The sequence below is a fragment of the Corylus avellana genome, chromosome 2 (genome assembly GCF_965113065.1).
Source record: "Corylus avellana chromosome 2, dhCorAvel1.hap1.2, whole genome shotgun sequence".
NCBI lineage: Eukaryota > Viridiplantae > Streptophyta > Magnoliopsida > Fagales > Betulaceae > Corylus > Corylus avellana.
The window spans coordinates 7,239,064-7,260,275 of NC_142491.1; the positions used below are offsets into that span (position 1 = coordinate 7,239,064).

A 21,212-nucleotide genomic window follows, 5' to 3' on the forward strand; every position below is an offset into this window, starting at 1 on the left:
TAATTTGATGTATAGATTGTGTACTGGCGCCTCAGGATGACATGAGTCGAAAAGGTTACCTGCCATTTTTTAAAATCGGAAATAAAAAAAACACGTATCGCATTTTTATTAGGTGTGATGTAGCAATAAAACGTTTTCCGTTAAGTCATTTAATGAAATAAGTTTAGGGAGTAAAATGTTATTTTGGCCTACCATATAGACTTATAAATTGTTTTTTATACTACAGGGAGTAATTTGTAAATTAGGTCAACCACATAGACCAATTTTGCATTTATCACTAAAAAAAATGGATAACTTTTATTAGGAAGGGAAAAAAGTGAAATATAATAATAGCTTTAGTATATGATAAGAATCTAACACTTGGAATGACTATTCTTTAAAGTGAGGAATATATATTCCTCTCAAAGCAATTTCATTTCCTATTCTTTCATCTCCAATAAAAACTATTATTTTTTTTTTCTAATGTAATCGTCATTTTGCTTACCAAACGTAGGGCCCGTTTGGGAGTGCGATTTCAATAAGTGCGATTTTAAAAATTGCGTTTTTAAAATCGCTACTTTTTAAAATCGCACAGGCGTTTGGTAAAACATACTAAAAAGTACTTTTTTTTATCAGTTGAGTGTTTGGATAACATTACCATATAATTGCGGTTTCATGACCAAATTACCAATAAGGATGAACAATACAGGAAAAAAAAAAAAAAAAAAGAGAAAAGAAAGGTTTTAAATATATTTTAGGTGGGTATTCTTGGTATTTTTTTCATTCCCGTTCTAAAAAAGGTAACTATTGCACCAAATAGCTTTTTAATAGAAATTGTGATTTTGTTTTAAATTCGCACTTTTTCAAATAAGCACCCTCTAATCAGCTTATGGAAATCGCAGATTTTTTTGCGATTTTAAAATTTGTGTTTTTAAAATCGCAATCCCAAACATCCTAAAGTTGCGATTTAGTTTAAAATCGCAGATTATTTTTTTAAAAACGCATTCCCAAACGCACCCGTAAACTAGGTTTCCAAATTTCCAACCATATATAAGAACAAGGTTGAGCTTGACGGGGCTGGAATCATACAAGTATTCATGGATGCCGGCACATTTCGAAAATTCAGCCCCTTTGTTCCCTGGCTAAGATAAGCCATTGAATGGAAAGATCGAAGACAACCATGCATGGAAAGGAACGACCTAAATTCCCTAATTTGATGATAATTTATAATTTTTTTTAAATTGTAGGAAATCTTGACCCCTCATATATATATATATATATAAAGATGGAATTATGGCTAGCTTTTAAAAATAAATAACCCCTTCAGGAACACTTGACTAATGATCAATCTGGTCATTCTATCAAAGTTACAATTCCTAAATGGCTCTCTATTTAAACAAGACTTTCCTTAGGGCAATTTTATATGACATGTATATTATTTTTTTATATTACTTAAGCATTGATATTAAAATTATTTTATTCAAAAAAGTATTATGTAGTAGTTGTGAATTCTCGAGCTACAACTTTTTCAATTAATTGCCACAAGGTTGCAAAAAAGCTTTTATGTTAACCTTTGATTTTTGCAAATGTAAAGTATACTCGTAATAATGCATTTAATTTCCAATCAACAAGTAATGAGCTGAGAGATTATCCAATAGTCACAATATATATATAACGTCACATAAGAATATATATAATCCAAATTACAATACTACTGATCTATGAAAAGCCTATATATATATATATACCAAATTTTCAAGATTGCATGTGTGTCTAATCATTCAATTGTATATATAAGGAGAGGAGTAAAGGGTTTATGCATTATAATTATCATTCTGAAATTTACTTCATAATACGTAAGAAAGTTTCAAAGGAGGTCGGGTGTAATCAATGGCTAAGAATTGTATTATAAAACTTGTATCGGTGATGATGGAGTTGTTTATCATTATTCTTATCAACGTAAAAGCTAATGAAGTTGAGAAAGTTTTGGTCCATGATGAATTTTTGGGACCAATGGAGTTATGCCTTGAAAGTAAAATTGAAGATTGTAGGCATAAAAGAGGTGAAAGTGGGGACTTGGAGTATCAACGATGTGTGATGAAAGGCTTTGTACACTGCTTGCGTAATGTCAAAGAGCATGAGGACCCAATTATCTATCGTAACATTAAAAGCTGCGCACATGATTGCGCCCAAAAAAAGAAAGGAAGCGCTCTTGTGAGTTGTTTATTTGGCTGCTATAAAGATTATATTCAAAAGCTAGCCCTTAAATGTCGTTAATACGCATAATCCATGAGCTTAAGTGGGCTTTGGATTTGGTAAAGAGCTCTAAACTTTTTCTTTGTCTCTCTCCAAAAAGAAGACTTTTCAATTATTACATTATTTATAAGTTAGTGATAAAAAGTTCATGTAGGGATTATTTAATATCATTCACCGCAAAAAAAAACTCTTTTGCTAGCTAATTGCTTTGACTTCATTAATTAGAACCTCTTCAATGCTTACATTGAGACAATCACTTTACTAATAAAATTTGAATTCTCTTCTATCGCATTGTGGGTCCTTGTGGATTCTATATATACATTGTGTATTTATGGTTATAGACATTTGGGTGACAACACATTCACCACATGACATTCTGTATACTGTTATATGAAACAAAATAAAATCTTAATTTTGAAATGAATTATCTCCATTTCCAAGTGAAATAGAGAAAATCCTATTTCATTCAAATTAAGCTCCCCGTAATCAAAAACCTTTCAAAAAAAAAAAAAAAAAAAAAACAAAATAGAAATTTTTTTTTCTTTTTTTCCGAGTAAAATAGAGAAAAGTTGGCAGAGAGTTATTATGGCATTCTAAACCCTAAGACATGAAAATAAAGCGAAGCCCAAATAGAAAAACTTGAGAGTCTTCCACTCATAATTGTCTTTTTGGAGTTGCAAATTGGAATCATATTTTGTACGTAGTCTTTTACATCAAGGCAGGTTTAAGTGATCAATTTCCTTTTATAGGGGCACGGCGGCCTAGAAAATGGAAGAACAATAACATCGACTGCAAGATTCAAAGATTTAAGGTATAGCAAGGAGTGAAGTGCAAAGGAAGCACAATCAAAAGCACTCTAGCAATTAATCTATAATAATACCAAAATACTTTACTTTAATTAAAATATAAATTATTTAACAAAAATACATTGATATATAATATGCTTCTTGTAGCAAAAAAAAAAAAATGCTTCTTATTAATAATTTAATAAAAACCTTGTGATCGAACTACTCTAACCAGCACTCCAGATGCCTTTTTATTTATGCCTGAATCAAACAAAAATATCACCATACTGATATCAATAATACTCTTAACGCGAGTCATGATTCAGAGCACACGGTGTGCTTAGTACGCCGTGTAGAAATTTTTTTTTTTAATATTTTAATGCAGCAAAAAAAAAAAAAATTGCACCGGTGTGCTTGGCACGCCGCGTGCTCTTTAGCTTCACCCCTCTTAACGCACCTATTGGACAAATGATGCAACGTCAATGAAGATCATCATGAGAAGTATTGTGCATTAATTAGAGTAATGTTAAATGACAGAGTCCTCCAAAAATTGATATTTATTTTAAAATTATCATTAATTTGATTCTATCACAAATCTAAAAAGGTTTTCAACCGTTAGGACATATGAAGAAAAAGCAATGATGTTTGTTTTAGAGGAAATAGAAATGAAGAACCACGATAAGGATTAACATTTCTGCTCTCAATATATTTAGCAGTAGACAAACTATCTTTTTCATCTTTCTTTCTTTCCTCTTCTTTTAAATAATCTTATACATATTCCTTTACAAGATTGAGGAAATAAACTATTAGACTTCATGAACCTCGTATGGTTCCATCAGAGAAATCCACCCTTGAATCCATGGGATCACCACATATAGGTCTCATGAATTCAATAGTACATAAATTTGCAAAAAAAAGATGGATATGCAACACTTCTCTTTTCATTATTATGCTCACCAAGAATTTGAGTTGATCTAATGTTAGACGCAGACCAATAATTATGAAAAATTGGAGTGCAGAAAGTAAGTTCATATAGATTGGATAGCCATAAGACCAAATAATTGAAATTTCATTATGGATTTAATTAGGAGAAAACATAATATTAAACCAAACATAATAATCAGAAACAACAAAAACAAACAAAAGGACAAGAATGTATGCAGCCATTCCTCAAGGCAGACCAACTTCATAGTACTTCTTCCAATCCAACTCATGAATGCCACTCAAAGTACTTCATCAAACCAAACCTGTATAGGAAAAAACTTGCAACAATCTTTTATTCCCATGAATTTGAAGAACATCCTTCTTTGTATGGGTTAGTATATCGTACAACACCAAATGCCCCTTCTCCTTCTCTTTCTCTTTCTCTTTCTCTTTCTCCAAGATCAACCCATTTCTCCAAAACCCCAATGGCCTTTTTGGGTGGTCTAGGAGAACTGAAATATTCACGAGTTTCGTCCAAGACTCCTTCACACCAAATTCAAACAAAACCCATATAACGAAAGATGCATTGCTTTTCTCCCTCTGCATACGCTTTCGCTTTGTTGAGCGAAAACCCATTATAGCAACGGACCCATTTAACACTCTAAAATTAACGGAGGAGTAATGTGAGAAACGTGCACGACGAGGAAGCGGCGTCGTTCGGAATATCTCTTCCCCGAAGTTGAAAGCAACAATTTCCTCCTTATCATAAAGTTTACCGGCCATGATGTTTAGTGGGCCCCACCCACCAGAAGAAAAACCCATCTGAAGCGGTGGTCGGAAAATTTAATAGGTCATCCAACGGCCGGCGTATGCAAAGTTCATCAAACGGCACGCTGACGTCAATCAGTCTCCATCTCCGAGTGCTCAGGCTGTACACTTCCACCTGGCGATTGGTCGTCTTCTTCCCGATTTCGGTTCTAATATCGTAGCACAAATAACTGCGATTATTGCGCACAATGTTAGAAATCCTCAGCACCTTGAAGTCGTTGGATCTCCGGTCGAAACCGAATCCGACGGTGATGAGAATGGCACAAAACTTCATTCTCGCACCCGTCTCATACTACCAGGGTGGGAGGCGCGGGAGAGGCTTGATAGCTTCTGAAGTTGCGGGGTTCCAAAGATAGATTTTTTCATAGTGTTCGTGGAGACAGATTAAGCCATTACAGGAAGCCACAATCTTAAAAGCTTGATTTGTACTTAGCTCCAGAGAGTGGCGCTCCAGGGTGTCGCCAGAGAGGAAATAAAAAATATTCTTATAATTGAATTTGGAACACCTGGATCTAGCTTCGAAGAGGAGAAGAGGAGCAGCAGCACAATTGGGGTCCGGGAGAATGGATTGGTTGATGGAGTTTGGGGTAAAGAAATCAGGATTTCCGACGAGAGTTCGCCAGGTTTTGCTAACGCACCTGAATCGGAATAGGGATTTTGGTGGCAGGCTGCCGAGTATATTCAACACCACTTCCTCCGGCAGATAGATCGACATTCTGGGTGAAATCTGGTGGCTGGCGTGTAGAAAAAGAAAGGATTTTTACTTCTATAACTTTATAGGAACCCTAGGAATCTCATTCTCACCGCATGCAAACCGAGAAGACAGCGAAACCTAATCGGAGAAGGTGTTAACTGTTAACAATCACAAAACGACCACGTTTCCTAAAGGAAATTGTCTTCCTACTTTAGAATCACAAAATGACCACGTTTCCTAACACAATGCATGGAAGAGGCGTTCGTGGAATTTTTTTTTTTCGTTCCCTGGATCATTTGGTTTGCATGGGTCATTAATTATAGCCGACACTCGAAGCTTCAATTAATGAACAAGATTAAAACAAAATAAATAAATGAATACGAATTTAAAAAAAAAAAAAAAAGAATAATTGTGAAAGAGAGATGTTTCTTTATATTTTGATGTGTTCATATTCATATACGTGATAAAGTGCGTACATTTGCATGCATGCATGTTTAATCAACTATTAATTAAAAAAAAAAAAAAAACAATTAATGATGAATAGAGCATGCTAATTTAACCAAAATATATACAATATGAAAAAATAAGAAATAAAAAATAAAAAAAATTACTCTTATTAATCATTCTTAGCTTTACCATTTGGCTAATGCGCGCACAAAAGTTTTTTTTTTTTTCTAAATTGGTTTGAATTTTTTTTTTCCCAGTAGAATAAAATTAATATTATGCATCCTTTTAAGTACATGTGAAAATGCTATCACATGTTTTTTAACATGACTAACACAATTCTTTACCATTAGAATAATGCTACACACCACCTCATTTCCATTTCCTTAAAGCCTAAGTAACGTAGTCCTTTTAAAAAAATTAAAAATGACAAAAAAATCAATATCAATGAACTAAATGGTATGAAAAATCATCCCATATAAACTTTGATAAAATGAAAGATAAGGAAGTATATATAACATATACCATTTTTTCACACAGAAAAGTCCAAGAGTTTCTCTCTCACATGAAGCGAAAATTGTCGAGGGAAACTAATGGTAGTGCTAGCTGGTCCAATGCGATTAATAATTTGCAATTTGATTTTCGTTTGTTAAATTTTCTTGTCATTGTTACATTAGCAAGTTCTAGGGGTTGGTCTCAAGGAAAAAATTGTAGATGGACAGAGTTCTCCCAAACTTCAATGACACAAATTAAGACCCGTTTGGGTCTACTACTCTAAAATAGCAATTTTAAAATGTGTACTTTGAAATCATAATTTTTCAATTTTTTTTATATGTCTACATAAAGGGAGGGAAAGAGAATGAAGATTCGAAATTGTGACCTCTGCTTCATTACTTGGGATTTTAATAATGCAAAAAATATGGATTTTCAAATTGAAATTTTTTAAAAACACAATTTCAAACGAACAATTTTCTGCGATTTAGTTTAAAATTGCACTTTTTTGTCTTTGAAATAGCAATGTTTAATGCACACACATTGCAAAAAAATAAAAGTGAAAGAAAAGGCAGCTAAGGTATATTCTTCGCAGAATTTTATAAAAACTGTACAATGTAAGAGAATAGCGGAAACAGCTATGCTGCCTTTTGAATCCCATTCCATTTCTTGATCTGGTCGACAGATCAGTGGAAGAAACCTGCATGCAGACATAAGTCTCGAGATAGTTATGTCCCAGAAAAAACCCAGGTAAAGAGGAACTTTGAAATGTAAAACTATACGAGTAAAATCGTGTCGGCTCGTCCAGTAATTTGTAAAAGCCTAAGGAAGATGCCACGTAGGAAGGTATGAACTCATTGCATACTAGGGTGATGTTTAGTATGAGAAATAGCAATTCAATTAAAAAATATATATATATAGCTTTTATAAGGAATGAAATAAGGTGGAATAGAATAGCCGTAGGGTATGTTTGGTACAAAGAATGCTTATTCCGTTAGAAAAAACGAATAGCTTTTGTAAGGAATGAAACAACAGAAAATAAAATAGCTTTGGTGTTACTCTAACACTTTGAATAGCCATTCTCATGGGCAATGAGAATGGCAATTTCAAGGTTATTTTATCTCACCTTCTTCCATTATTAATAAAAGCTATTATTTTTTCTTTTCCAAATGAAATAAGCATTCTACCTACCAAACATAACCTAGGTTTCCGAATTACCAATCATAATTACAAGGTTGAGCTTGAGGAGGCTGGAATCATACAAGCAATCTTGGATGCCCAGCACATTCCGAAAATTCAGCCCGTTTGTTGCCTAAGATCAGTCCTTGAATGGAAAGACAACCATGCATGGAAAGGAAATGTAAGGTATGGGTCACCCTCAAAATCCTCCTTAGTTAATTCCCTGATTATTTGCTTTAATAGCAATTACCCTCAAATAAATGTATCTTTCAATAAAGCATTGACCACAGATTTCCTTAGTTGTTTATTCCTTTTGTAATCTCCCAGAATCAAGGAGAGTTGGCTCTGCTCATAGGTTGCAGAACAATAAAACGGCAACCATGCATGGAAAAGGACGTTCCTTTGCATTAGTTTATCATTTAGAATTACCAAATTTGAGCTCTTGTCAGAAGGAAGAGCTCATTGAAAAATCTAGAGATTGATTTCAGCCATGACAATGGAGCACATACTATGCAATTATGCACAGTTTCCCTAGGAATTTCAACAACCAGATACAGTACACACCCACAACACACAAACAACTAAAACCCTCATCATTTCACTTCCAAATTGAGTAAAGGGATGCTCACAATCATGAAAAATAAAAGGCTAAGATAAATACGACGAACGAACCTGTTTTAGGAAAGAGAAGAAGGAGCAGTAGATGTAGGGGGTGAAGAAGAGATCTGCAGCTCTCTGCGGAGTTCTTTGACGACAGCGGTGAGTGCCTCAGGGTTGAGACCCAGGTCACAGAGAGCTATGAGCACAGAGAGGGTGTGGCGGTCGAGCCCTGTGTCCAAAACGTTCGACATGTGGAATGCCAGGTCTAGTGACTCCCTTGCCGTTCGCGCAGCATTGGGATCCATGCCTTTGCTCAATCTGAACGAGAAGTTCAAATCTATAGGCATTAGGCATGGAATTCGATACAATCATCTCTAGGAAGAAATGGGGAAAGCTCAGAATTTGGTACCTTTTAGGTTCGTCTGGGTTTTTGTGGAGATTTCCTAGTGCTGGAGCTCACAACTGCCACTGGGGAAATGCCTCAGAACATTTAAATTCAGCAGGGCAAGTAGGGGAAATACCAGAACATAATGCATGTAATGAACTGAAAAGAACTAATGAGAGCAGCACATAAGATCCATTTAGATGAGATAGATTGTCATTTCTAGAACATAAAGGGCCACTAGGTTAGACAAGATAAATACTTTTTACATTCTGATGTTCATCTAGCGTGCATCTCCAATGAATTAACATGCTTCATTCACCATTTGTGTTTTTTTTTTCTTCTTCCTTTTTGATTAATGGTGGATCAAACATGCCAACTTTGATGTACTCAAGACAAATGTCATTATGTCCCCAATGGGTAGTTCAATCAGCTGGGGATCACGCCTCATGATGTGGAGGTTACTAATCCGAATCTCCCTCCCCCTCTTGTGCGAACATGTCAAAAAAAAAAAAAAAAAAGACAAATGTCATTATGCAAAGAAACATTTCTTTTCAGATAAAACATTAGAACATGAACAAAACGGATTATGAACCCACGACTTTACCCTTCACCAAACAGATTATATGTGAGGTCTCATTCACAATGCTCATCTATTTTAGTATTAATACTTCTTTGCCCTTAAAGGGGAAATTACTAGAAAGAAATCAAAAGCAAATATTCTTGTCAAAGTAAAATGGAAAATATTTCCTCTTAAGGTTTTCATCAAAACCCACACAAACTAGGAACATAAACTAAGATTTCTCAATATTGTTACTTATTTGTAGAATAACCGAACACCAACAAAAAAAAAACGAAAAATATTTTCTGAAATTCTTTTTCCCAAAACCACCCAGTCCAGATTCCAATCATGGAAGTTGACAAGGTTTTGACAATTAATTCAAACAAACACATAAGTCCAAAAACAGAGAAACGAAAAGGCAAAAACAAACAGAATTAACAGCATTTCAAAATATAGAGAGAGAAAGCGGAAACAATTGAGAGAGAGAGAGAGAGAGAGAGAGAGACGATTTGAAGTCGTTGGGGAGAATTTGCAGCAGCCGAACTGAGCGAGAGGGAGATGGACGAAGGACTCCTACGGTTTCCGGAGCTCTCTCTCTCTCTCTCTCGTATTTCTGCAAAAGGGGGCGACAAAATGCAAAACACAACACTATCAACGATCCAAACAGATTCGAGTACAACGGTCTAAAACTACTGAGATCTACAGCAATATACACCAAAACCAAATTTTACAGAACCAAAACAAAATATGCACTATTGGAATCAAAACCAATGGGAACTCCGAAACAAGAATACCTCGGAAAACCGCTCTCGGAAAACCGCTTCCCTTCAACTGAAGGCCACTCTCTGCTTTTCACTTCAGACTCAGAGAGGGAAACAAAAGCACACGTGAGAGAAAAAAGAAAGCGTTGGTAAAGGCACCCGTCGATCAGGATCCTTGCAATTTTATATTTTAATATTAAAAAAAATGGAGGAAATCTTTACTCAAATTCATATAATAAACATATAAATAAACAAAATATCTCAACCCGCGCCAACTGCCCCTCAACCGTAACGATCCACCGCATGCTGGACACGTGTACCCTCCAAATCTTCTCCCTATTACTTTCCTGCTTTGTTAATATTTTTAATACATATTAGACAATTAGTTTTGATAAAAATGTTATACATAAAAAAAAATAATAATAATAAATAAATAAATGAAAAAAAATAAAATTATATATATATATATATATATATATATATATATATATTATATGTCCACACAAAGAGAAGAAGAAATGGATTCAAACTAGTGAGGTGTGATTTTAGCCATTGAACTATTCCTTAGAGACAAATCTATTATATTAATAATAATGATATAATAAGAAGATAGACAATAATATTGAATTAATTTCTAAAATAATTCTTTCTTTGAAAGAAGGGGAGCCAATAAATTATATGGATAATACTAGACATCCCAACACTTTTTTATAAATTCTTTCTCCAAAATGATCTCGTCCATTCAATAAATAAATAGATTTATATATATATATATATATATATATATATAAATGAATATGAGGTCCAGATTATTTGAGAAAAAAGTGTTGAGATGCCTAGCAGCCTTCAATTTATATTTGAGGTGAACGAACCAAAATATAATGATAAGATTTTTTTTTTTCTCTTTCTATGCTATATTTTACTATATATACGAAGAATGAAAAACACAACTCAAAATAAAAATGAAGCATTTTATAATACAATATGAGCATCACAAAAGCTATAGCCTATATATATCAAATTATAAAAAATATATGTGCTAATATTGATAGATTATTAAGGTAAAATGTAGGCGCAAGTGCAATAAAATTTGAGATGCAATGAACAATGGTTCCATGGGAAACACATCTTTTTTTCTTTTCTTTTTTTTTTAAAAGTAGAAACACATCTTATCAGTTGATTATAAGACATTATGACTTTCTATATATTCATTGTCTTTTTACTTGTTTAGTGTACCATGAAGTTGTCGATCTTATTAAGTGATTTTTAAAATTATTGTTGAATTTAAAATAAATTATTATTAAATTTTAATCAAATTATAATTTTAAAAGTCATGACGTCACGGAAATAACAAAATAATACAATTAAATATTCACTTTGCCACCATGGTATCGTAAATCCTAATTTTTTTTTTTTTTAATAAGTAGGTTGTAAATCCTAGTTATTGCGAGGGCAATGGCTTTCATTGGTCTATGATTTGGTCTCTATGTAACTCTGCCATTGTCCGGAACAAATTAAGAGGTGGTCTTATGACTTGGCTTATTAATTTTATTTTATTATATTTATTAGTGTATATAACGTTACATCATTAAGAATTTCAAAATAACGTGACAACCTATTTATAATGATGTAATAAAACAAAATTTAAATAGCAGATTCTTTTCACTATAAGGTATTGCACAAATATTTTACATAACATTCATATTAATAATTTGTACTTATATAATGATAAAATGATAAAATAGACAATAATATTAAGTTAATGGTAAATTGTGTCAATGTCCCTATAATCACAAAAATACATTTAATATAAAAAAGGACACAAATTTCCTTCAAACTAATATGGAGGAAATATTCTCCAACCCATGTAAAATAGTGCTAAGTATCTATAAACATTTAAAAGGCAAATTAAATTATTAACCTTATTAATAACAGTTTACTAATTTAGACTAAATTTAATGTGCATATTAAATGTTTATAGACACTTAGCATTATTTTACATGGGCTGGAGAATATTTCCTTCATACTAGTTTGGAGAAAATTTTTGTTCTATAAAAAATAATAAAAATTTGAAAAAGAAAAAAGCAATCAACATTTAAAAAAAAAAAAAAAAAAAAAACAACAACAACAACAACATCATCAACAACACAAAGGGTGGGCCACCCTCAAACACCCGCTGTGTTAGTCTTACGGGTTTTGGTGGTTGCTGGTCCACCACTTAAGGGTGGTTTTCAAACTACCTTTCTTTTTTTTTAAAAAAAAAAGATAAGATAAAATGGGTTTTAGATTATTTTTTTAAAAAGTATTAATAGAGGTATTTTTATTTTAATAAAAAAAATTACGGCTATTTTTTGCCTTTTTACTAGACGGAAAGGGGACATTGACATTTTCTTGTAATTTGAGGGTGACATTAGTTTAAGATGACATTAACAATGGTGTGGTAATTTGACGGGATATGTATAATTTTTTCTAGGTTAGTTTCTAAAATTTGAAAAATTAAATGGAAATAATCCGTGAAGTTGGAGGAAATTAAAAGTTATCATATAATTAAGCACAAAATCTATATTTTGAGATACTTTATAATTTTTTGTAAAAAAAAAAAAAAAAAAAAAGTAAAAAGAGTTTCTTATTTGCAGAACTTACATCTTTCTCCCTTTCCTTCTCTTTTTATCTTTCTCTCGCTCTCTCTCGCGCCTCCCCAAAGCGACCAGGTCTTCTCTCCGTCTTGTTCTCTCCGTCTTTCTTTTTCTCTGAGTCGTTTTATATATTCGTATAAGTATATGGGTGTTATATATGTCTGTATGTGTGAGATATTTATTTTTTCTTTTTGTGTGGGATTTGTGCAGGTGGGGAATTCACAGAGGAAGATCTGATGTACTTGCCAGTGGATCTCAACTATACACAAGATCATGATGGCCCTTGAAATTACAGGTTTTTATTTCTTTTTTTCTTTGTTTATCATTAATTTTTGGTTGTTGATCTGGCGGTTACTAGTTCGATTCCCGCGTTTCAGTGTTATTCTGATTTTTTGATCGGTATGATTTAGTTCTTGTTGAATGGTGTTTGAATGAACATGGCTTCTTTGTTTGATTGTGTCTTATATATAGATTTTGTTTAAGAATTATTAGTATTTGTTTGAGAAAAGGAATGGGTCATAGTTTCACTGTTGGGATAATAATTGTTGATGGTGGGAATGTGATCAATAATTGTGATATGGGTTCTGAATTTTGAGGTGGCAGGAGCAAATTTAAGTCAGTTTCGGGTTTAAAGTTACAAGCTTTTAGCTTCAGTGTATACTGGAGTGGGCTATGAGAGGTTTATTCTAATGCTGAATTGAGATGTGGAAGCAATAGGGTATCAAGTTTTTTTGTTAATCGAGAATGTGAAATTCGAACCTAAAACGTACCCAATTCACTGTGCTGTGTCCTTGGAAAATTTTTAAATCAGGGCATTGTAATCAAACAATTGGCATGCATGAGGCTAGCAGAAGCTGCTTCTAGTATGGAGTTTGTGAAGCCCCTATTACATATTGTGCCCTTGCCATTTTTATTGTCGGTCTATAACAACTATCTAGCACTTGTTTCGGGTTAGCTCCTGGTAGTGCCAGTTTAAATTGACAGGAAAATGTCACACTTGACGCATTGAGATGAGGGTTTATGACTAAAGAAATGATTTTGAACCTTGATAGAGTGAAACAGAAATTTTGATGGACCAATTCAGACTGTTTAGATACGTGATCGTGTTCTGTTGAGTTCAGTTTAGCTGATGGACAGATTCAATATGTGCCAAATTATTGATCTAGTGATCCCTTTTGAAGCTTTTACTAGAGGGATTTGCTTTTATACATTTTATTTTCGCTTATTTTTTCTCTCTTTTTTTTTTTTTTTAATTTCTTTTTTTCTTTCAATAAGAAATTTATTGAGAGATAAGGGTGTGGAACTCATGTAACACGAGAAGTATACAAGAGAAAAGCCAAGTTTAGAGGAAATTTGAAATGTAATGAGTTTATAAAATTGGGAAAAGAGGAAAGATTGCATAAAAGGGTCCTTTTCTTTTGCTTGCCAGATATCTTGAATTCATTTTTAGCATCCTTTTTGTCATGGTACTACATGCTTTTCTAGCATTTTCGATGGAAAAGTTGACATAAAGTTTTGAGTTCCTCGTTTGTGCTTTGCTAATTTTTCTTACAGGAAAAGTTTGATCTGGTAACACTTTTATATTTGTAATTATATAAAAAATGGGTTAGTTATGGATGGTGCTCATGAAAAATTAACATTCAATGAATAATGTGTTTGTCGCTTCTCAATTTTACTGCAGAAACTATGCAAAGGAACTGTGAGGCATCCTTTAAATGCCTCCAGAGCCAGGGAGTGCCTTACAATCTGCAGTGTAATGGGAATTCTATAGATGGCTTTACAGAGCTGAAAGATGAAATAAGTACTCACCATGGCGGGGATGTTGAACCAGACCGACCATTGGGTAGTGAGTTTCCTGAGCCACCTAATGATTTTTACAACAAAACCACCTACCAACATGATTTTGGCACCTGGTCGACTTTCCATTTTGACCCTCAAAAGGTGCAGCAGTGCCAAATAAATGCTTTTGAGAGCCAGCTTTATCCATTTCCTGTGGAGCATCGGTTTCAATATGTTCCATTTAATATGGTTGCTCAAGGTCATCCGTATGATTTCCAATTTCAAGATTTTCAGTATTTTGTGGTCATAGACTTTGAGGCTACCTGCGAGAAGGATAGAACTCCCAACCCACAAGAGATAATCGAGTTTCCATCTGTTATTGTGAGTAGTGTAACTGGCCAGCTGGAAGCGTGTTTTCAGACATATGTGCGGCCAACATGCAATCAGCTCCTGAGTGATTTCTGCAAGGGTCTTACTGGTATCCAGCAAATTCAGGTTTGTTCAGAACTCGGTTTACCTATACTCGTAGAAAGGAGATGTTAAATGTGGGGTGGCCAGTTGCAGTATGCCACTGATGTCGTAATCGTAGTCAAGAAGTGGGCTCCAACTTCTTCCCTATGAAGACTTGTTCTGTGGAAACAACAGGATAGACAAGCATATGCTTTGCTTTGAGAGACCTTTATTTTTATTTATTTTTTTAATTTCAGCAACTCATACATTTCTAGTTATCCTAATTAGGATGTTGGTCGATATTTCTGTGACATGAGCAATCTTTGATATTGTCAATTTTACTTGCTGAAGGAAATTTCTACTTCAAACTGGTACAGCTATGTTTGTTTGTCTCCGAGTTGTGGATTTTTGAAATCTGGAGATATGACAGATAGTTAAACCCATGTTAGAGTCCTGAGGAAAACATTCTTATTGGAAGTGGTTATTTATGTTTTAGATCCCTGTCCTTTACTTTCCATTTACTGTTTTTGGTACTTTGAGTTAAAGATGAATGATCAGACCACCTGAGCAGCCAATATTGGTGGTACCAACTTTAGGTTATGATATTTTTCCAATAATGATATAGCTCATGATATGTGAATTAAATCTTTATTTGTTGGTCTATAATTAGATAATGGAGGAAGATAAAGAGACTTCATGACCAAAGTTGAGATTTGTTATTCCATAAGAACATTGAAGAGTTGTGTGTGCGCGTGTTGAATTCAGCTGAGACTTGTTTTTCTTTTTTCTTTTTTTAGCAGTCCCACTGGAGCTGTTGGCTCAACTGTTCTAAAGTTCCTCAGATGTGGGCTGTTTCCCTCACTGATGCTTCGGTGTTCTCAGAAAATAAGAGAGTGATAGAGAATAGGTTTAGTGGATGACAATAGTGAGTGATAGAGAATAGGTAAAGATATGATTTTTTTGTCTACTCATTTTTATTATTCCACTCTGATGTGTCATTCTCTTATTGGAGGACACAAATGATTTGGTTTGTCCCAAATTCAGAAGTTATTTTCAAATATATAGACTTAACATTTTCTATGAAATCCAAGTACGAAACAAGAAATACTACTCAACTCAACTTAGCTCCCAACTGATTGGGCTCAGCTGTAAGTAAATTAGTCAAATAATATGAAGGAGTAACTAAACAAGTCTGATAGGAAAGGACACTGGATTGAATTTGGGTCATAATTACTGGGAGAAGTATCTGGATACTGCTGAAACTAATGGAATGTGTGACTAAATGATGGATGAAATGAAGACTTGTTTGAGATGAGAACAATACTATTTACTGTAATGTATTATAAATTATTTATAATTATGGCTCTTAATGTTCAATTTTATGTCATCTAAACAATTGGTAATGTTGGGTTTTACTTTGTTCTTACAATATTGTCTGGTGCCAGGTTGACAGAGGTGTTACTCTAAGTGAGGCTCTCCTTAGGCATGATAAGTGGCTTGAGAAGAAGGGGATTAAGAATACCAACTTCGCTGTAGTGACATGGTCGAATTGGGATTGTCGGGTTATGCTGGAATCTGAGTGTCGATTCAAGAAGATTAGAAAGCCCCCTTATTTTAACCGGTACATAATCAGATAATGCAAGCATTGTTAATTTGAACTATTACATCTGGATGTGATCTAATCTAATTTCTGTATCGGTCTCCTTTTCTTAGATGGATCAACTTGAAGGTTCCTTTTCATGAGGTATTTGGTGGTGTGAGGTGCAATCTTAAGGAGGCGGTTGAGATGGCTGGTTTGGTATGGCAGGGCCGTGCTCACTGTGGCCTGGATGATGCCAAAAACACTGCTCGCTTACTTGCACTTCTCATGCACAAGGGTTTTAAATTCTCCATTACGAACTCTCTGATGTGTCAGACTACTGACCATTCATTGATGTGGAAGCAGTCCCCAGAGCTTCCGTCCTTTTCTCCTCGTCAACCACAGAAACTGAAGGATATGCATGCTCCTGTATTCCACTTTCACCCTTATTGTTTCTGTGGGGTGCAGAGCAGCAGAGGGATGGTCCGGAAACCAGGGCCGAAGCTAGGAAGCATTTTCTTTGGGTGTGGGAACTGGACTGCTGCTAGAGGAGCCCTCTGCCATTACTTTGAATGGGTTTCTCCCTGACTGGGAGTATGAGAAGATTTCTCTTAATCTCTCATGGTCGTATCCTAAGTTTTCTAAAAGTACCTTCTGTAAAAAAAAAAAAAAAAAAAAATGAAAAAAAGAAGGGATAAAAGTAGTGGGTTGTCTCCTAGTGGAAGAATGTATGCCTACAGAGTCCATTTAAGTAGTTGGTTCAATTGCTTAGTAGTGTGTCTGCTAAAGACCCAAGTAGTCTTCTAAGGAAAGGGAGCTCCAACCTGTAAAGCTGACTTATTGTTGACTGGAGAACAATTGGGAATGTGAGGAATGGGTAGCTAGGATGGTGCTTTTACATGCTCAGGCATGCTAAGTTTATCTTAAATAATTTGTGAGATAGGTACACTTATCTTAATGCCATTTCTAATGGGAATCAGTAGATCTGCTTGGCCTGGTTTGCTGCATTTGTATAGCTTCCTATTGCTGCTGTTTTCTCTTGGTTGTCTTCTCATGGATCCAAATTGTTTGTTTCCCCCCTTAATGCTTTCCGTCAGTAATGGTAACCGTGTTGTGTGGTTTTCATGATGAATTAAGCAGCTAAGTAAGTGCTGTTCCCTTCTATTTGATCTCCAGTGTCCCTGTCCTTTGCACATTCGGAAGCTTTGATTTTAGGTTTCAGGTGCCTAATGTTGAAAAATTAAAACAAGTTATTGGCGTACCTAATATATGGTTCTTGTGACCCTAGAATCTAGGGTGGTACTTCAATAGTTTCAAAAAATAAAAATTCAGAGTGGGCATTTGTTCGAATTCCGTTGTAGATATTTTCTAGTGTAAGCTAACATGTGTGTCACTAATGTTCCATTAAGACTGAGTTAGGCTATGACTTAAAGTATGTTTAGGATTGCGTTTGAGAAATAAAGTTTTGAAGTCAAAAACAATTTTTTTGGTAAAAACTTTATTTTTAAGCTTATGTCAAAAGTGTATTTTGGTTATTTTAAAAGTATTTTTTATCAAATAAGTCAGCTTTTTGTTTGACACAACTTTTTATGTACGTTCTTTTTAAGCTTTCTAACGCCATTCTAACATGCTCTTAATTGAACTTGAGAGAACACCGTTTTTCCTATGCAGTATATGCACGTACTATCGTAGTTATACTCAAGAAAATTGCAATAGTCATGGAAGTTCAAGGGCGTTAAGGCAAGTTTTCCTTATATATATGTCACATTGCCTAATAATTTCCTTTGGTGTAGCAATCCCATCATCATCCCGTATCTATCTACATATGTGTTTCTCACTTAAGTAGATACATACGAGATGATGATGGGATATATGTGTTTCACACATAAGTAGATATATACAAGATGATGATGGGATTGTTACACTGAAATTAGTAGGCGAGGTGACATATATTTAAGGGGAACTTGCCTTAACGCTTTTAAACTTCCACCACTTTTGCAATTTATCTCATAAAGTTTGAAAAACTCTCAATTTAACGAAAAAACCCTAACTGAAGGGTGGCAGAAGTTTAATACACTAAATTGAGAGTTTTTAAACTTTAGGAGGTAATTGCAAAAGTGATAGAAGTTCAGAGGCGACAAGTTTCCATTATATATATGTCACTTAGCCTAATAATTTCCTTTGGTGTAGCAATTCCATCATCATCCCGTATCTACATATGTGAGAAAAAAAAAAAAGAGAAATGAAAATACATGAAATATTTTCAAATCAAGGAATATTCTAACAAAATAATATGATAATGATTTGGAATGGAACCCTAAGGATCTGTAAAGTCAATGTGGCTTCCCTTCCACAATAAGGCCCTGTCATAATTTTTAGATGAACCTTCAGCTCAGCCTCCATAGACTAGGAAAACAAATTAATAACAATAATATTTTTGTAATTTTGGTTCAACTTAGTTCGAGTGTGAGATTGCATTTTTTTATTTTTTTGTACGCAACAACCAGACTTTGCTCACCCACCATCATACATTTTTTTTTTTTAAAAAAAAATAAATTTTATTATTATAACTAATTCAATCTTATTAAACAGTGCAAAGAGACAACTCAAATACATGAGAGACACTCAACTAGGGGAAAAATAAAAATATTAAATCTATTTTGATGAAAGCTTTAATATCTTGAAAATTTTGCCCATCTATTTTGATGAAAGAAGCCCTGATTCCTAAATGGAAGAGTCATCTTACATCACAAAAACTTAGATTCGGATTCTAGTGTTAGAACGCCTAAATCGTATTCTGATTTTATATGAATGCTAGAGAAAAATAAAAATTTTAAATCTGTACCACAAGACACTTCACACAACCGTTCAAAAAGTGATTTAGCTAGACGTTACTAGGATAATTAGAATAACAACACCATCTAGGACATACTTTACTAGCTATAGGTAGAATTATCTTTAGATTTTTTTTTTTTAAAAAAAAAGATATCAAGAGAATGGTTTCAATAGCTCAATAGACAATGGTTACAAGATTTCAAGAGATAATGGCTATTAAAAGATCTCAAGAGAGAATGGTTATAAGATATCAAGAAAGAGTCTGATATTTGAATCTTGTGCGAACAACCAAGTTTTGCAAGTACAGCTTCATCTTTTCCATTTAGGATACAGTAGGAACACCGTAACATAATAGGCATTGTTCCAATCACAACTTTCTGCAATAAAAGCTTAGTATAATATCCAAATACATCTCACCAAATTCAACTTTACAGATTTACATTCGTCTCAAGGACTACCGCTCCAGCTGAATGGGAAGGATCTCTTCACGTGTGCTCTACCTCGACGATAATGCGGGCAGAATACCTTAAATTCGTACAATATCAACGTAACACGAGCCAAACTATTAGCCATCAGTTTCTAAATAGTTGTGTGAATTACATTAGATTTGGGTTCGAGCTGTGATATATGTAATATTTATAGCACATATTGCACACTTGCACACATGAAACACATACAAAAAAAGGAAAGGAAAAGAAGAGAAGAAACAAAAAAACATGCATCTATCAACAAACATCTCAACATATGACAAACAAAATCCAACCCAGTAGCAGATACCTCATTGTTTCAATAAAGATGTCCCAGTGTTCATAAGAAATATAAACCTAGACTGAATCCACTAACCAAAAAGTTTTATGAGTACTCAGAAAAATTCCTAATAAACATTTCATATTATTCACCAACCTTTTCACAAGATTCCAATATCGAAAATGGCGCACTCTATCTCTGTGGGCTTTTTTAAGGAGTCATCCATGATGGAGGATAAGAGGAGTTGCGATGGGTCTCCGAATTTGGCTGCGAATGACGGCAGGAATCAGGATCTAGGGCAGTTTCTCTAAAATTGCTAGTAACCAATTTTGAAAATCAAAGTGCTCGAGAGGGGTGGTTCTGTTGTAGGATTCAAAACAAAATTAAAGAATATTATGTTTTATATAATCCTTGTTGTCAGTTGGCTGGCGTGGAGTCTGTCACTAGGCAAGCCAAATGGCGTGGAGCCTGTGTGGTGCAGTTGGTTACTTGGTTATCAAGTTAGTCTCAGATTTCAGGAGTTTGTGTGGTGCAGTTGGTTACTAGGTTATCAAGTTAGTCTAAGATTTCAATTTCGAACCCAGGCTCAAACATTCCTTTCTCTAAGGAAAGCAGTTTTTTTGAAAATATACACGTTGAAACGTCGTCGTCCAAAGCTAAATATGCTATCACCCCACTCCGAGTTCCGAATCGTATGGTTTGGTACTGGTGGCTTGGTTAGGATAAAATGTGGGGCGGTACACAATAACGATGATGGGGAGGCATTTTGGATGAGTCCTAATCCATGGTAGTTGGTGTTTTTCCTACATGTATGACTGTGGTAGGGGTGTCAAAAAAATCGGGTACCAATCGAAAAATCGGGAAATCAGGTACCAATCGGTAACCGAGTAACCGGTTTTGAAATTGGTTGGAGAACACCGGTAACCGAGTACCCGGTTCCGGTTAACCGGGTATATAAAATAATATATATTTTTTAATTTTTAATTTTTTTAGGGCATTTTTAAACATTTAATTTTTATGGCATTTGTATATATTGGATTTTAAGGGAAATTTTAAACAATGAAGTTTTATGACTTTTTAAACATTGGATATTTAATTTCTTAGGCCAAAAAAGCCAAAAACAATGATTTTTTTAGGATTTTTTTGGGATCTTTTAATTTATTTATTTTTGGACAATCACAACAAAGCCCAACTTATTGGGAAAAAAAAATGCTAATTGTGTTTTTTTTTTTAAATGAGCAAAAAAATTGTTAAATTAAGCACAAAAATTAGACCCAATACCTAAAATAAGTCCAAAAAT

General features: G+C 34.1%; 2 protein-coding genes and 1 pseudogene across 6 annotated transcripts; 1 reads left to right on the top strand and 2 right to left on the bottom strand.

Annotated features, from left to right (window-relative positions):
- Positions 1-4,256: 4,256 nt before the first annotated feature.
- On the bottom strand, positions 4,257-5,516 carry LOC132172813 (F-box/kelch-repeat protein At3g23880-like; annotated as a pseudogene).
- Positions 5,517-6,962: 1,446 nt separating this feature from the next.
- LOC132164285 (mitotic-spindle organizing protein 1A-like) lies at positions 6,963-10,050 on the bottom strand. 5 transcript variants are annotated; one of them, XM_088513593.1, is made up of 5 exons: positions 9,920-10,050; positions 9,632-9,738; positions 8,591-8,649; positions 8,254-8,499; positions 6,963-7,102 (listed from the first exon to the last, which is right to left on the bottom strand). In XM_088513593.1, the coding sequence occupies exon 4, from the start codon at positions 8,484-8,486 to the stop codon at positions 8,259-8,261; it is 228 nt and encodes a 75-aa protein (XP_088369719.1). In that variant the 5' UTR covers positions 8,487-8,499; positions 8,591-8,649; positions 9,632-9,738; positions 9,920-10,050; the 3' UTR covers positions 6,963-7,102; positions 8,254-8,258. The 5 variants fall into 5 exon arrangements, with proteins under 5 accessions (XP_088369719.1, XP_088369718.1, XP_088369722.1 ...); XM_088513592.1 differs by lacking the exon at positions 6,963-7,102 and having other exon boundaries at positions 8,158-8,499; positions 9,920-10,049; XM_088513596.1 differs by lacking the exons at positions 6,963-7,102; positions 9,632-9,738 and having other exon boundaries at positions 8,158-8,499; positions 9,920-10,049.
- A 2,469-nt stretch (positions 10,051-12,519) lies between these two features.
- On the top strand, positions 12,520-17,337 carry LOC132190596 (uncharacterized). The gene is made up of 5 exons (XM_059605635.2): positions 12,520-12,597; positions 12,733-12,817; positions 14,204-14,796; positions 16,197-16,372; positions 16,465-17,337. Exons 2-5 carry the CDS (start codon positions 12,796-12,798, stop codon positions 16,916-16,918), a joined length of 1,245 nt encoding a protein of 414 aa, XP_059461618.2. The 5' UTR covers positions 12,520-12,597; positions 12,733-12,795; the 3' UTR covers positions 16,919-17,337.
- The last annotated feature ends 3,875 nt before the right edge of the window (positions 17,338-21,212 follow it).

Bases quoted from the DNA above. Each gene is read 5' to 3' on its own strand.
- LOC132164285 (XM_088513593.1), bottom strand. From the start codon at position 8,486: ATGGATCCCAATGCTGCGCGAACGGCAAGGGAGTCACTAGACCTGGCA.
- LOC132190596 (XM_059605635.2), top strand. From the start codon at position 12,796: ATGATGGCCCTTGAAATTACAG. The intron at 12,818-14,203 runs GTTTTTATTTCT...ATTTTACTGCAG, and splicing joins GATGGCCCTTGAAATTACAG to AAACTATGCAAAGGAACTGT. The intron at 14,797-16,196 runs GTTTGTTCAGAA...GTCTGGTGCCAG, and splicing joins CTGGTATCCAGCAAATTCAG to GTTGACAGAGGTGTTACTCT.